Here is a 17,014-nt window from a genome sequence, read left to right on the forward strand (position 1 = left end):
TTCACAGTATTTTCATTGCAGTGTTAATGTAAGCCTTACTTGTGACACTAATTAAATATTCTTTAAAAAAATCTTTGAAGCCTTTATGGTTTTGAGATACAAAGCAGACAAGTTCAGCAAGTGGCGCAGCGAAAGGGTTGGAGTATGAGGATAAGAGATGTGAAGAAAGCCTGAACAAACATGGCCTTTTTTGTTGTTTAAAGCGGGGGCGGAGTTGCCGACTACCAGGTGACAAAAGGGGGAAATCTTGAGAACTATTTAAAACTGAAACTTATCTGGAGGTTCTCTAATTTGAAAAACAACAGGTTGTCGGCAAATGACAACCATTTCTGACAACGCGGGGGCTGGGGAAATTCCCTCCAAATATTTAACGGAGACAGCAGTGGAGGGCGTTCTGAGCAGTGGGACTAAGGCTGTAAACACATTGCTGCCCTTCATCTATTGTTATTGAACCCTGGAGCTTTTAATACAGTGTGAACTCTGACGGGTTTAAGAAAAACTAGGTTAAAAACTCCTGTTCACTTTAACAGGAGAGAAAAAAATTTAAAAAGTAAAAATATTCATGGTTGGGATGGAAGGAATGAAATTTCCCCTTTTGAACCGATCATCGGAATTCCCCATGTTTCCAGTCTCATCCCACTGGTAATTTTCCCCTACGATTCCAAATGATTTGAGGTAAAGTGCTTGTGTTTATTTTCCCAAAATTGAGCTACCTTTTTAGTCTGTTCATGAACGGTGCAAGTCTGACAGGCGTCAGTGTCCTGTGTGCACAGCCGAGCTTCAACCGGGTCAGTGCCTGCGACCTTTGAAATGTTAACCTGGATCAGAGCACATTTAAACCCAGTCGGCTTGTACACACCATGTCGATTTAGCCTGGATCTGTCCCTATGTCTCCCAGGTGGATTTAGCCTGGGTTAGTCTCTATGTATCCCAGATACGTTTAGCCGAGATCAGACCCTGTGTTCCCTGTTAGATTTAGCCCGGGTCGGACCCTGTGTGTTCCCTGGTAGATTTAGCCCGGGTCAGACCCTGTACACAGGCTGCAGGTTTAACCCGGGTCTGTCTTGCATTGCACGCAAATTAAGCTAAGCTTTGACCCAGTTTCGGTTGCGGTTAGCGTCCTCTCGGCGGCTCTGGAGACAGTCCCAGCCGGTATTCGGGATCGGAGGAGGAAGCGAATGAGATTGAAGACAGCAGCCGGGGAGCAGCGTTTGATCCCCCGGGCAGGAGGAGAGGAGTGCCCGGGGGTGGGTAGGAGGTAGGAGGCAGCTTCACAACACACAACAAAAGCAGCGTCAGTGGCAGGCGGAATTTAATGCAGATTATTGTGTGACCTGGAAACAGTAACTAGGAGGCCAGCTCAACCTGACCAGCAGCCGAGCGAACATTGCAATAGAAGTGATAGCGAAATCTCAGACTTCGTGGATCGCGTTTTTGTTTTTTGATAGGCCTTGGAAACATGTGCTTGTTGTTATTCCTAATTCAACTTCTTCCCCATTTGAGACTTTCTAATACAAGAGGTGGTTAGCACTGCTGCCTCATAGAGCCTAGACCCGGGTTCAATTCCAGCCTTGGGCGACTGTGTGGAGTTTGCACGTTCTCCCGTTTTCCTCCCACAGACCAAAGATGTGGAGGCTAGGTGGATTGACCATGCTAAATTGCCCCTTAGTGTCCCAACATGATTAGATGGATTAGCAATGGTAAATGAGTAGAGTTGTGGGGATAGGATGGAAGGAGGGTGCGATACTCTTCCGGGGAGTTGGTGCAGACTCAATGGGCCAAATGGCTTCTTTCTTCTTTGTAGGGGTTCTATGAAGCTCCCTCTCTGTCTTGAGGTGCAGCTGCTGGTGTTGGACTGAGGTTGGGCATAATAAGAAGTCGCACAACACCAGGTTAAAGTCTAACAGGTTTATTTGGGATCAAGAGCTTTCAGAGCAGTGTTCCTTCACCTGATGAGAGAGCAGTGCTCCAAAAGCTCGTGATTCCAAATAAACCTGTTGGACTTTAATTTGGTGTTGAGACTTTTTGTTGTGAGACTTCTCAGTGTGCCCCTCTGTGATGACCTTGTATCTTCAATCACAGGGAGTCATGACTGCCTTCTTGACCATTTAGATTAAGGGTATTAGTAGGCTAACTATGGGGTTATGGGTACAGGGCAGAGGTAAGATTCTGTTGGAGAATCAGTGCAGACATGATGGGCCAAATGGTCTCCTCCTTCACTGAAGGGATTCTGTGATAAATACCAGTAAAGTCCCAAAGAACATTAATGTTACACTTACATTTCATTCCAAAAATAAGTTTATTTATTAGTATCACAAGTAGAGTTACTTCAATACTGCAGTGAAGTTAATGTGAAAAGCCCCTAGTTGCCACATTCTGGTTCCTGTTCAGGTACACTGAGGAAAAATTTAGCATGGCCAGTGCACCTAACAGCTCATCTTTCTGACTGGGAGGTAACCAGAGCACCCAAAGGAAACCCACAGAGACACAGGGAGAATGTGCAAACTCCACACAGACAGTGACCCAAACCAGGAATTGAAATCGGGTCCCTGACACTGTGAGGCAGTAGTGCTAACCACTGTGTTGCCAATGCCAGAATGGGAAATGATTGCAGTGTGCCCTGCCATATGTTTTTTCCCAGCATTTTCTGTCTTTATTTTAGACCTCCAACATTTCTTTTGGTCAAAATTTTGTGCAACTTTAAAGATTTGCACTGATTTGGGAGTTGTGACTGATACAGATCAGATAGCCATGTGCCTTAACCCTGGAAAGGCCCTCACCTTTTCTGGTGTCACATTGACCCGCCTCAGAAGGGTAAGCCAGTTGGTAGCAGTAGTTGTCTCTTTGGATCAGAGGAGTTTGAGAGGACTCCATCAGCTTCCATGCGTGTGCTAATTACACCTGGTTCTATCTTCCCCGTCACCACTCCATTCTGTAGCTATCTCCATGTTGTCACACCGACAAATCACGATGTGTGAGCATTTGTCTCTAGTTGCACATTAGTAGCAATAAAACCCCAGATTTTAGGCCCAACACCATAAACTCTGCTCCAACTTTAGTCCCAACTTGTTCTAAACTCAGCTGTTCACATCCTGCCCTACACCAAGGCCAATATTCTCATTGTTCCACTCAATAGGTAGGGACTGAGTTTTATACCTTAATTTTTTTTTCTCTTGGGGGTAAAATGGCCAAAGAGGTAGATGATCTGTTTGAATGATGGTGCAGGTTGAATGGGCTGACTGACCTACTTCTGTTCCTATGATTTCCTTTCCTCATTGTTTCAGATGAAAATGGGTGAAAATGTGGGGGAGAGGGTGTTCTGAGCTCCCATCTTAGTTTCGGCAGCTACTTCCTGGTTAAATAAGGAGACCCCAGAGTTCGCTACTAAGTGTGATCTGTCTTTAAAAAGTATCTGGATGAGCACTTGGCGCTCCATAACATTCAGGACTATGGACTAAGTGCTGGCAGATGGGATTAGGTGGGAGTTCAGCTGTTTCTAATGTGTCAGTGTGGACTTGATGGGCCAAAGGGCCTCTTTTGCACTGTATGGTTCTAGAATGCAGAACAAGGGTAAATTATATCATTCATCTCACATAAATTCAGCCAACTAAAGATTAATATCAATCATGCAGATAATTAACATCTGCCTTCAAACTTTCGCTAATGCCAAATACTATAGTCTATGATGATGAGAAATTAGAGCTTTGGTGATGAGGTGCTGCAGTTTGATGCAGTACTCTGTCCATGCTGCTGTGTACTCTGACCTGAAAATAGTTTTTTTTCTTGTGCTATACACTGAATTTTCTGTTTTTAAAAAATCTGTTACTTTTCATTTCCAATAGTACACTGTACCCCTTGACCCCACTTTGTTTGATTTAATTTACTGTCTGAAGACATTTGCAGCTTTCACTGGCGGTGTCTGTTTCGCTGCTCCTTGAAATAGTTGCAGTCAGGTCTTTTTGACATTTACCTCAGAAGAAATTCCTAGAATCCCTACGGTACAGAAAAAGGCCATTTGGCCTATTGAGCCACCGCCAATAACAATCCCATCCAGGCCGTAACCCCATGTATTAACCCAACTAATCTCCCTGACACTAAAGGGCAACTTACCATGGCTAATCCACCAAACCTGCACATATTTGGAGTAAGGGAAGAAACTGGAGCACCTGGAGGAAACCCACATAAATATGGGGAGAGTGTGCAAACTCTGCACAGAAGGTGACTTGAGGCCAGAATTGAACCCAGGTCCCTGGCGCTATGAGGCAACAGTGCTGACCACTGTTCCAACATGTCATTGTTTGAATGGTTTGGCTGAAAACTGACTGTGTGTGCAAGATTGTTGACATGAGCACGTGGTCTATCAAACACTAAGACCTCACCCCAGAGTAGCTACAGAGTTTTTAAACACACCACCACCACACACACACACACACACACCCCGCATCCCCTCTTCCCCTTTTGCCCCTTGCCCTACACATACAATGACTGTTGCTAGATTTGGTTCTGTCAGCCCCTGTCACCTCACCAAAGTAAACATGCTCAGATAATGTGAGTTAATAGATGATTGTCCCATCATAGCTAAGTTCAACATTCTTTCTACTTCCCCCTAACCTGTGGACTCATGATGTCATCTGTGACCCAGTGATTGTACTCTCACCACAGAGTTAGAAGGTTATGTGTTCCAAGTCCCACTCTAGAACAAGCATTAAAAAAAACAAGGCTGAGATTCCAGTGCAGCAGGGGGGTTGTTGCAGGTGCTGTCTTTAGGATGAGATATTAAAACTAGGTTCTGTCAGCCTTTCTGATGGATTAAAAAAAAATCCCCAGGTGCTGTTTGAAGCAGTGCCCTGACCAATATTTACTCCCCGCACCAATCAATATCATAAAAGTAGATAATCTGATCATTTTCAACTTGCTGTTCATGGGAGCTTGTTTTGCACAAATTGACTACCACCTATCCTGGATGACAAAAGTGATTACTCTTTAAAAGTATTTAATTGACTGTAAAGTGCTTTGTGATATCCTGAGGTTGTGAAAGATGCTATATAAATGCAAGTCTTTCTTTCCAAAGCTAATTGTAATCTTAGTCCACCATTCTGCTGAGATGCACCGACTAGGATTTGAGTTATTGAGATTAGTGTTGTTCTGTCAAAAATTAAACCATTGTTGAGACTGTTTTGGCTCTGTGGGACTGGGTGAAATCAGGAGGATGCATGTTATCACAGAGCAAGGTCACCCTGAGTCTCAATTATAGCATTTGTTAGAGTCTTTGATGCATAAATTAGGAGCAACTGCTATTCAGGTAACATTCTGCCAGTTGCTTTCAGAATTAGGAAGAAGTCTCACAACATCAGGTTAAAGTCCAATAGGTTTATTTGGAATCACAAGCTTTTGGAACACTACTCCTTCATCAGGTGAAGGATGATAAAGGTGCAGCGCTCTGGAAGTTCGTAATTCCAAATAAACCTATTGGATTGTAACCTGATGTTGTAAGGCTACTCACTGTGTCCACCCTAGCCCAACGCTGGCATCTCCACATCATGGCGTTTCAATTTTTTTTTTAAAACCTTATTTATTAGTCACAAGTAAGGCCTACATTAACACTGCAATGAAGTTACTATGAAATTCCCCTAGTCGCCACACTTTGGCACCTGTTCGGGTCAATACACCTAACCAGCACGTCTTTCAGACTATGGGAGGAAACTGGAGCACCCAGAGGGAACCCACGCAGACATGGGGAGAACGTGCAGACTCCGCACAAACAGTGACCTGAGGCAGGAATTGAACCTAGGTCCCTGGCGCTGAGAGGCAACAGTGCTAACCACTTTGCCACCTTGCTCCTTTAAACACTTGTTTTAAAATGTATTTCCCACTCTCATTTAGTGATTAACTTTGTATTATGCTGCTGGGTGCCTACAGCCTGGTCAGTCCAGCTCTATAATTCTTATTACAAACCAGTTAGTGCACAGTTTTGAAAAAAAACAACAGCTTTTGAAAACAAAGCCGGAATTAACCAGTTCAATCCTCCCGATCCCTCATTTCTTCGCAAAGGAGATTTTCCTTTGATCACCCAGCAATCATAGTGGTGTATAAAAAGGATCTCCTTACACTTTGAAACTCAGAAGCATGAAAGTCATTAAGACACAATGTGATGGCAGATGCTGGTGACAAACAGAGCAGATAAAGCTCGATGATAGAGACATAGGAGAAAAACATAATCAATTAGAGTTCAAATAAAAATCACCAATGGTTCATACATTACAGTGTCTGCAATTCAGGTACTTTGCTGCCTATAAAGTGTTTTGGGATGTGTTGAAAGCATTGAATGCAATAATGTGTTAAGGTATACAGAGAGGGCATGCACCAATCTTTTTGCACCAACTAAATTAAATCAAATTAATCAGGGGACAGATTAAAAGAGGCAGGTCCCAAAAGGAGGGGAACCACCTGAAACACAGGACAAGGTGGAAAGGAAACTTAAAACATCAAATCAAAATGTGATTAAAGGGGTCAATAATGCACTCCAGTTCCTGCGGTGCCCAGAAGGCACAAAAGGCATTAACGGTGCCCTTGGCCACCACATGCTTTCTCTCCAAGGACACCCAGCCGCAAGTATAGCCGTGGTAGAGGGGCAGACAGTCAGATTGGATGTCCCCCCCCTTGGTCGCCCGCTGCCTGGACTCCTGTTTTTGGCAAGTTTTGCCAGGTCCATGAGCAGGTTGAGAAGGCATACACCTTTATCCTGCATCTGTGCCAAATTAATCTTTCTCAGCTGGGGCAATGATGGGAGCCCTAAAATTGGCCTCCACACCTCTTGAGCTAAGAGGAGGTGAAAATAAGTCATTTTTCCTATCTTCTTTATGGGTTAAGTGGAGCTGAGTAAACTGAGGAAAAAAAGATCCTGATACATGACGTCTGCTGTGACCTAGATTGATAATCTTTAAGACGTTCTGCTGTCGGTCTGGAGACTTGGAAGCCTCCGAAGCCTCTGGCATGACATTGAAATCTGGCCAGAGTGTCAATTTGTGGGATTTCATTCAGAACTAACTTCTATTATTATTATCAGTCGAGGAGCTCCCCATGGAAAAGGCAGAGGTTACTGCAAATACAAATCAGCAGGTGCAAAACGTAGCTACTTTCTCACAAATGAACACATGGGGATGAGGGGATATTTATATATTTTTTATTCTTTCATGGGAGGTCGGTGTCGCTGGCAAGGCCAGCATTTATTGTCCATCCTTTTTGCAACAATCAATGATAGTTTCATGGTCATCATCACTGAGATTAGCTTTCAATTTCAGATTTTATTAATTGAACTTTAGATTTCACCACTGCGGTGATGGGATTTGAAGCTGTGTCCCCATAGCCTTCACCTGGGCCTCAGGATTACGAGTTCATTACCATTACCACCCCACAATGCCCCTCTTACTATAAGTACTCATCTTATGGAAATACCAACCTGAACTTTGAATTATTTTGGGGAATTTTTTTTATTAATTCATGGCATGTGGCTGTCGCTGGCAAGGCCAGCATTTATTGCCCATCCCTAATGGCCCTTGAGAAGGTAACGGTGAGCTGCCTTCTTGAACTAGTGAGTATCAATCACATTGCTGTGAGTCTGAAATCACTTATAGGCCAGACCAGTCTAAGAAGGGCAGATCCCTATCCCTAAAAGGCATTAGTGAATCAGATGTGGTCTTTTTCAAAGCAATTCAGTGGTCAGGATTGCTCTTGCTAGCTTTTCATTCTGAAGTATTTATTCGCTAAATTTAAATTCACCAGCTGTCTTGATGGGATCTGATCTCTGGGTTGTTAGTCCAGTAACATAATCACAGTGCTACGTTTCTTGACATAAAGCCAAGATAAAAAGGGAACCTGGAAGATACACAGCTGGTCAGTCAGTGTGCAGCACCCTTGCCTTTGGAGATGAGGAATTTAAATCCCATTTCAAAGACTTGGGCAGAAATCCCCGTGCAGTAGTGAAAGAGGGCAGCGATATTGGAAATGCTGTCTTTCAGATCAAAAGAATTCAATGGGCATTGCATCAAAGGATAGCTTTCCCTTGGCTAAGACCTCCAAAACAGATTATATGATCATTAACCTATTGGTGTATATAGGAGGTTGTTGGGTGAAAATTGACTGTTGGGGTTCCTACAATGTAACTGACCATGTTCAAAAAGTATTTCATTGGCTATAAAGCACTTTGGGACATCCCTGGGTCATGAAAGGTGCTATACAAATGCAACTTCTTTCTTTCAAGGTATGTTAAAGTTACAAAGCCAATACACAGAGTGCATTGTTTTTATGTCCAGTGCAAACTCAATAATTGTTGCCCTTGAATTTTGTAATTGCCCCTGAATTGAGTTGGATACCCTCTGCTTCACCTCCATCGGGCACCCGCTCCTGCTGCAGCTTTGCTGTTGGGGGGAGACAGTGATGTCGGAGCTGCTGTGGGGAAGGAACATGTCAAGGGCACAGAGTATTCATCACGCAACAATTGCAAAACGGGGAGACAATATTAAGCTGTTCTGTACCAAGTAAACACGGTGCCATATGAAGTCTCCAAAGGCATTTCAAGCCACCTGATGGTCACAGCAAGTGCTGCAGGTGGCAGCAAGCAGGCAACATTTGGCATACAGTTACCACGGAGACAGACGCATGCAGTTGCTAGGAGGAAATTAAAGTATTTCTGCCTGCAGAGTGTCTGCTGGGTCCTAGAACCAGTTACCTCTCTGTTCAGGTTTTTAATGGAGTCTCCAGGTATCCCGCATTTCAGAGACCCTGTTTGTTGCACTTGTCCTACATTTCCCATTGCTCTGTTCCATAGAATCTGCAGAATCCCTTCAGTGCAGCAGGAGGACGTTCAGCCCATCGATTCTGCACCGATACTCCAAAAGAGCATCTTGCCCAAGCCCATCCCCATCCTATCTCTGTAACTCCACAAATTAAAGTTTATTCATTTGTGTCACAAATAGGCTTACAATAACACTGCAATGAAGTTACTGTGAAAATCCCCAAGTCGCCACACTCCGGCGCCTGTTCGGGTACACTGGGGGAGAATTTAGCATGGCCAATGCGCTTAAACAGCGCATCTTTTGGACTGTGGGAGGAAGCCGGGGTGGGGGGGAAACACACACAGACACGGGGAGAATGTTCAGAGCCTGCACAGACAATGACCAAGCCAGGAATCGAACACAGGTCCCTGGTGCTGTGAGCATTAATGCTAACTGTTGTGCCACAATCCATCTAATCTACACATCTTTGGACATTAAGGGGTAATTTATCATGGCCAATTCACCTAACTTTACATCTGTGGAGTGTGGGAGGAAATGGGAACACCTGGAGGAAACCCACACAGACACGGGGAGAATGTGCAGAGTCCGTGCAGACAATGACACAAGCCAGAAATCGAACTCTGGCACTGTGAGGCAGCAGTGCTAGCGGACTAAGACACACTGGAGTTTGAGTAATCTTGGTGCAGCCGTGGTTTTGCTGTTTCAGATCATTACTTTTCTTCATTTCATTGTTTCAATCCTGGTTTTATCAATCACAATATCTGGTCTAATTTCCAAATTCTCCATTGAGCAATGAAAGAAAGGCATGCATTTCTATCGCACCAATCAGATGCTCAGGACTTCCTGGAGCACTTTGCCACCTCTAAGTCCCTTTGCTGCAGTACAAACTCCACACAGACAATCGAACTTGAGCCCCTGTGAGGCTGTCAATCACCAATTATTTTCCTGCTTCTCTATGTGCTGTCATTTTATGGTTCTAACTCCCTCTTTTTCCTTTCTCACCAACTTCCCCCATCCTCTGGACGTATTGCTTTGTTCTGGAGTGCAGGTTCCAGAGTCTGCTGGGCCCACTAACAGATCACTCAGGTAGTCAGATGCGAGCCAAGACAATGTTAGTTGGGTTTCAATCATGAGGGTGTGAGGGGGGCATCACAACCAAACTTGATGAAGCACTCATTCTGCATCCAGACACACACCTTCTAGCAGGTATCATTGGACTGTGCTAATTCGTCCCCTCTATAACCCAGGACATTAAGATCAATTGCAGTTTTTTAAAATACTCAACACAGACGAGGGATGAAATCTTTCTGCTGCACATGGTTCAGTGCCAATCAAATGGTGCATTATCAACTAAGTCATTAGAATAGATAGGGGAGGTGATGATCTAGTGATATAATTGCTAGACAATTAATCCGGAAACTCAGCTAATGTTCTGGGGACCCCGTTTGGAATCCCATCTCAGCAGATGGTAGAATTTGAATTCAATAAAAAATATCTGGAATTAAGAATCTACTGATGACCATCAAACCATTGTCGATTGTCAGAAAAACCCATTTGGTTCACTTAATGTCCTTTAGGGAAGGAAATCTGCCGTACTAACTTGGTCTGGTCTACATGTGACTCCAGAGCCACAGCAATGTGGTTGACTCTCAACTGCCCTCCAAGAGTAACTAGGGATGGGCAATAAATCCTGTGGCCAGCTAGTTGCACCCGTGTCCCACGAATGAATTAAAAAAAGGCATGTTATGATTTGCACTCAACTAGAATGGTGCAACTGTGCATGTGGAGCAAATGCTTTGTTCAAGACCTGATATTTATGTCTCAGCTTTCTGAGACATATATATCAGACTCCTACCAAATTGGTGGTAAGAAAGTCAATTCAACAGCTGCATCCTCTCCCAGGTCAACATACCCGGCATTGTGGCTCCCACTAATCACTCCAAACCAGCTCCGATAACCAGAACTTGGCATTCGCAAGCCTGGCACCAGACTCCCAAAGTAACTATTCTGTTCTGCTCTTGGTCACAGCAAGACACTGCCAGGACAGGGGAAACACTTTGGGGGTGTCCTCAAAGCATCCCTGAAGAAATCAAACATCTCTCACAAACTCATGCGAGTCTCTGGCTTGTGAGTAACCAAAATGGAGATGGTTTATTTGGGATCCATCCATGAGGATGCATCCCAAATGCAGCGTTGGACTGGGGTGGGCGCGGTAAGAAGTCTTACAACACCAGGTTAAAGTACAACAGGTTTATTTGGTACTTTCAGAGTGCTGCTCCTTCATCAGGTGATTTATTTGAGAAGGCACTGAACACATTGAGAGACTTTATCAGGAGAAAGAAGAGACAACGTTGAGGATTCAAAGAGAGCACACAAACCTCGAAATGATTCACCTGCCCAACCCTTCAAATATCACCTGCCCCATGTGTGGCAGAGTCTGCAGACTGTGCACTCAGCCTATCAGCCACCTAGAGTGGAAGCAAGTCTTCCTTGTTCCCAAGGGGCCTAGGAAAAGAAGACCCTCCTCCTGTGTCGAGTTAGAAAGAAAGACTTGCATTTTTTTGTGCTTTTCATGGTCAAATGTTGTACAGTCCATGATGGAATTTTCTGAAGTACAGCCACTGTTGTAATGTACAGAAACATGGCAATCAATTTGTGCACAGCAAGATCCCAGTAAGCATAGAATCCCTCCAGTGCAGAAGGAGGCCATTCAGCCCATTGCATCTTCACTGACAACATTCCCACCCAGGCCTTATCCCTGCTAATCTCCTAACACTAAGGGACAATTTAGCATGGCCAATCAACCTAACCCACACATCTTTGGACTGTGGGAGGAAACCCAGGCAGACACAGGGAGAACGTGCAAACTCCACACAGACAGTTACCCAAGACTGGAATCGAACCCAGGTTATTGAAGCTGTGAGGCAGCAGTGCTAATCCGGCTCTCTATGAAATAGTGCTATGGGACCTTTCACGTCTACTCTGGGAGGACAAAGGAGGTCTCAGTTTAATGTCTCATCCAAGTGAAGGTGACTGTGACAGTGCAGCACTGCCTCAGTACTGCAGTAAATCTGCTTAGATTTGTGTGGTAAGAAGTCTCACAACACCAGGTTAAAGTCCAACAGGTTTATTTAGTAGCAAACGCCTCTAGCTGTCGGAGAGCTGTGTCAGATTTGTGTGATCAAGTCCTGGAGTGAGACTTGTGCTTTCTGACTCAGAGGTGCGAGTGTTACCAACTGAGGCACGGATGAAAGGTCTGTGATGGTCTAGGTTGTGGTTTTAGGGGAGAGACATTGGTAACTTTCTACATCTGATGCATGTCTTGGTGTGAAACTCTCTTTTACATTGTCTTGGGATGTTAAAAGCTGCATTTAATGATGGGTGTTTGGGCAGGTTCAGGTGCAATCACAGGTTATCCATGTCTGTGTTTGGGTCAAATCATTCCTGAACTTTACACTTAGATGTTTATCGGACATTTAATTAATGCCCATCGGACACTAGGACCTCTCGGGCTCCATGAGGGTGAATCTTGTCTCCCCTCCAGTGTGTGTCTGTGTTTGGGAGTTGTGGAGGGGGGATTTAAATTAATCCCGGGTCTGACTGCTGGGAGCTCAAAGGGGCGGGAATAACAAGGACCAACAGATTGGAGAATATCATCTAATGATAAACACACTCAGACGAGGCGCCGAGACTGATTGGAGACTCCAGAAAGTGTTTGCAGAGATTGTTACAGAGAACAAAAGACAGAGGAAGCAGCAATGAAAGAACAGTCTGCACCCTCCGGGCCTCCCGGGAGACCCACCGCTAGATTGTAATTTCATTCATTCCTGGAGTGAGTGGCCTGAGCAAGCTACCTTCCAGTTCCCCACCCCCCAATCCTGACCTGTTCTCCAGAGTGGAAACTCCATTTGAAAGTTCCTCTGTGTGTTATCCTGACCTTCCCATGAGCTCATGTGGAGACTTTGCAGCCGAGGAGGGCTCCAAACTGGAATCGGTGATCCAGGTTTGTGAGCCGCTTTCAACTCAAGTGTTTTACAGTCGGTCAGTTTTTAAAGAGATGGGATGGTGTTGTGCTGGGATAGTTTCCATTCCTTTTTGCCTGCCATGTGTTTAGCTGAGCCTTCCCCGGGGTCTGGGCTGAGGGTGGGAAAGGAACCGGCTTCATTCTCTCTCTCTCTCTCAGCCCAGGTTTAGTTCTGGCTCCTCCAGGTTATAAGTTCTGAAGGCGATGCCCTCCCCTGCAGACTAGGAGGTATTTACACGGAAGGAAGGGAAGACTCAGAGGTTGAACTGACATCAACAACTTGCATAGAAGATTCAAGACTTTTTTTTAAAAGAATGTAGGAGAGAGCGCCAGTCTATTTAATGTAGGTTGTACATGAGGACATTGCTGTAAATGTAGGAGATGGGAGGGTGAAAGATAGTTGGGGGATCAGTGTACACAGGTGAATGGATAAAACACTGACAAAAAAGTCAGTGGAGATGATATTATTCACTAACTCAAGAGGGAAGGAAGTTAGATAAATACTTAAAAGAGAAAATGAATAGAGGGATACCGTGTGATTTGATGGATCCTATCAGACGGATCCTATCAGACGGACCCTTTTCCAGTCATTTATTTTCTATATGTCTGTGGTTTCATGTGAGCCTGCACAGTGCGTATCAAGAGGGCTCCAAGTAGGGGGAGAAAATTGCCTTGTCCTCCTTGGAGGAGGAATTTCTTCAGCCAGAGGGTGAGGAATCTACGGAATTCATTGCCACAGAAGGCTGTGGAGGGCAGGCCATTGACTGTATTTAAGACAGAGATTGATAGGTCCTTGATTGGTAAGGGGATCAAAGGTTGGAGAATAGCAGCACGATGGCACAGTGGTTAGCGCTGCTGCCTCAAAGGTGGATTGACCTTTCTAAATTTCCCCTTAGTGTCAGAGGGACTAGCTAGGGTAAATGCATGGGGTAATGGGGACAGAGTCTTGGTGGGTTTGTGGTCGGTGCAGACTAAATGGGCCAAATGGCCTAATTCTGCTCCTATATATTATGCTGTTATGGTCTCATCCACTAACAACACTTTTCGTAACAAGACAGCACGTAGCTGGCACCCTGGCCTGTTATCCCCGCTCTCTGGTCCAGATCTGCTAATTCAGCACAGACCAAGAGTGAACCTGTGATCCTGGGGTGTGTTCCATGTTATTACCAAGGACAGCACAGTGGGCATCACTGCTGTCTACCGTGGGGGTCCGGGTTCAATTCTGGCCTTGAACGACTGTCTGTGTGGAAATTGCATGTTCTGCCCATGTCTGCTTGGGTTTCCTCCGTGTGCTCCGGTTTCTTTCCACTGTCCAAAGATGTACAGGTCAGGTGGATTGGCCATGCTTAATTGCCCCTTGATTTCTGAGGGATTGGCAAGGTGAATATGTGTGGGGTTATGAGGATGGATAGGATTGTTGTTGGTGCAGGCTTGATGGGCTGAATGGCCTCCTCCTGCACTGTAGGGATTTTGTGATCCATGTGACAATGTGAGTAATCGAGGGAAGAATGATTTGATGTTTGTTTGGGTCCTTTCAGGGACTCAGTTGCATGGAGGGAATGGAGCTCGATTAAGCCCTGGTACGCACCTCCACATTGGTTTTAACAGCAACTTTCTGGAGGGCAGCAATTCCAGATTGTCGGTGACTTTCCCTGGAGTGTCATTTTGACGTGTCTCTCCCCATCTCTTTGGCAGACGTTACAGAACACGGTGCAGAGTGCAGAGAACCGGAAAGGAGTTTTATTTCGAGGAGATACTGAGGATTCACCCTTGACTTGTCTTCCAGCCAAAATACGAGAAATCGTTACCAAAAACCTAACGCAGGAAGAGAAATCAGGTAAGGACAGGGAGGAAGAAGAGCTATCAGAATGAAAGTCCACCCCTCACTGACTCATTCCAACTGTAGGTGATAGTTTTTCCACAGCCAAAAGCCATGGAGTAACCCTTATCCTGCTAAATAAACAAAAACTGAAGGGATGATCCTTACTCTGCTGTATACACAGTAATTCAGGAGTGATCCTTACCCTACTGAATACACAGTAATTCAGAGAGTGATCCTTACCCCACTGAATGGACAGTAACTCAGAGTGAGCCTTACCCTGCTGAATACACAGTGGGCAAGATCTTATGGCCTTGCTCATCCTAAAACCATATAATCCCACCCGAGGTCAACAGATCTTTCCACGTTCCACCCCTTGCCCGCTCCGATTCCTGTGGCGGGCTAAGCGACAAAATTCCGACCAGTAACTCAGGGAGTGATCCTGGCTAGGGTGAACGTTGGACCCTTAGAGGATGAGAAGGGGGACTTAGTGGTAGGGGATGGGGATATGGCTGAGGTCTTGAATAACTTTTTTGTTTCTGTCTTCACGGAGGAGGACGTGAATAATTTGCCGGGTGTTAGAGATGGAAAGGTGGTAGGACTGGAGGGTCTTAATGACATTACTGTTACTAGAGAGGCGGTGCTTGACAGACTGGAGGGGCTGATTGTGGACAAGTCCCCAGGACCGGATGGAATGCATCCGAGGGTTCTGAAAGAAATGGCGGAGGTGATAGTGGATGCCTTGGTGGTTATTTTCCAGACGTCGCTGGATTCTGGGGAAGTGCCAGAAGATTGGAAAACGGCTAATGTTACGCTGTTGTTTAAGAAGGGTGCCAGGCAAAAGGCAGGGAATTATAGGCCGGTTAGTTTAACGTCAGTTGTAGGTAAAATGTTAGAATCTGTCATCAAGGAGGAAATAGCGAGGCATCTTGAGAGAAAGTGCTTGATAGAGCAGACGCAGCACGGTTTCGTTAAAGGGAAGTCGTGTCTGACAAATTTACTGGAGTTCTATGAGGATGTGTCTAGGGCGGTGGATAGAGGAGAGCCGGTAGATGTGGTCTTTCTTGATTTTCAGAAGGCGTTTGACAAGGTACCTCACAAGAGGTTATTGCAGAAGGTCAGGGGACATGGAGTTGGGGGTAGGGTGTTAGCGTGGATAGAGGATTGGTTGTCAAATAGGAGGCAGAGAGTGGGGGTCAATGGGTGCTATTCGGATTGGCGGTTGGTGACTAGTGGAGTGCCCCAGGGGTCGGTGCTGGGGCCTCAGCTATTTACCATTTATATAGATGATCTGGAGGAGGGAACCGAGTGTAGGGTGTCGAAATTTGCTGATGACACCAAGATTGGTGGAACGTCAAATTGTGCGGAGGGTGTGGAGAGTCTGCAGAAGGATCTAGATAGGCTGGGCGAATGGGCCAGGAAATGGCAAATAGAATTTAATGTTGGCAAGTGTGAGGTGGTCCACTTTGGTAGGAATAATGGTAGGAAGGGTTATTACTTAAGTGGTGAAAAACTGCAGCAGGCGACGGCGCAGAGGGACCTCGGGGTCCTTGTGCATGAGTCGCAAAAACCCAGCTTGCAGGTGCAGCAGGTGGTCAGAAAGGCGAATGGGATGCTGGCCTTCATAGCGAGGAGGATTGAATATAAAAGTAGGGAGGTCTTGCTGCAGCTGTATAGGGCATTGGTGAGGCCGCAGCTGGAGTACTGTGTGCAGTTTTGGGCGCCGTACTTACGCAACGATATTTTGGCCTTGGAGGAAGTGCAGAGGAGATTTACTAGGCTGATGCTGGAGTTGAGGGGGTTGAGCTATGAGGAGAGGCTGAATAAATTAGGCTTGTACTCGTTAGAGTTTAGAAGAATGAGGGGAGATCTCATTGAGACGTATAAGATGATGAATGGGATGGATAGGATAGAGGTGGAGAGACTCTTCCTGCTCAGAAAGGATAGTAGGACTAGGGGGCACAGCCTCAAGATAAAGGGGGGGCGGTTTAGAATGGAGTTGAGGAGGAACTTCTTCACTCAAAGGGTGGTGAATCTCTGGAATTCTCTGCCCGTTGAAGTGGTGGAAGCTGCCTCGCTAAATATTTTTAAGACGCGGGTTGATGGGTTTTTGATAAGAGAGGGGATTAAGGGTTATGGGGAGAGGGCGGGAATGTGGAACTGAGCCACAACAGATCAGCCATGATCTTATTGAATGGTGGGGCAGGCTCGAAGGGCTAGATGGCCTACTCCTGCTCCTATTTCTTATGTTCTTATGTTCTTATGTACCCTGCTGAATACACGGTAACTCAGGAAGTGACCCTTACCCTGCTAAATGAACAGTATCTTGGGGAGTGATTCTCGCCCCGTTAAGTACACAATAACTGGAGGAGTGAT

The 17,014-nt window shown here is 45.4% G+C and overlaps 1 protein-coding gene across 4 annotated transcripts in view; it reads left to right on the forward strand.

Moving 5' to 3' along the window:
- The first annotated feature begins 1,022 nt into the window (after window positions 1-1,022).
- Window positions 1,023-17,014, forward strand: part of crocc (ciliary rootlet coiled-coil, rootletin) — a 108,003-nt gene continuing 92,011 nt past the window's right edge. For 3 of the 4 annotated variants that reach the window (XM_080215467.1, XM_080215468.1, XM_080215469.1), the window contains exons 1-2: window positions 12,464-12,798; window positions 14,515-14,656. In XM_080215467.1, coding sequence (XP_080071593.1) covers window positions 12,739-12,798; window positions 14,515-14,656 — 202 coding nt within the window. In that variant the 5' untranslated portion in view covers window positions 12,464-12,738. Of the gene's footprint in view, window positions 1,259-12,463; window positions 12,799-14,514; window positions 14,657-17,014 lie in introns of those variants that run through there. The other variant, XM_080215470.1, reaches the window with a different exon arrangement.

The sequence above is a fragment of the Carcharhinus amblyrhynchos genome, chromosome 30 (genome assembly GCF_965287045.1).
Source record: "Carcharhinus amblyrhynchos chromosome 30, sCarAmb.v2.hapA, whole genome shotgun sequence".
NCBI lineage: Eukaryota > Metazoa > Chordata > Chondrichthyes > Carcharhiniformes > Carcharhinidae > Carcharhinus > Carcharhinus amblyrhynchos.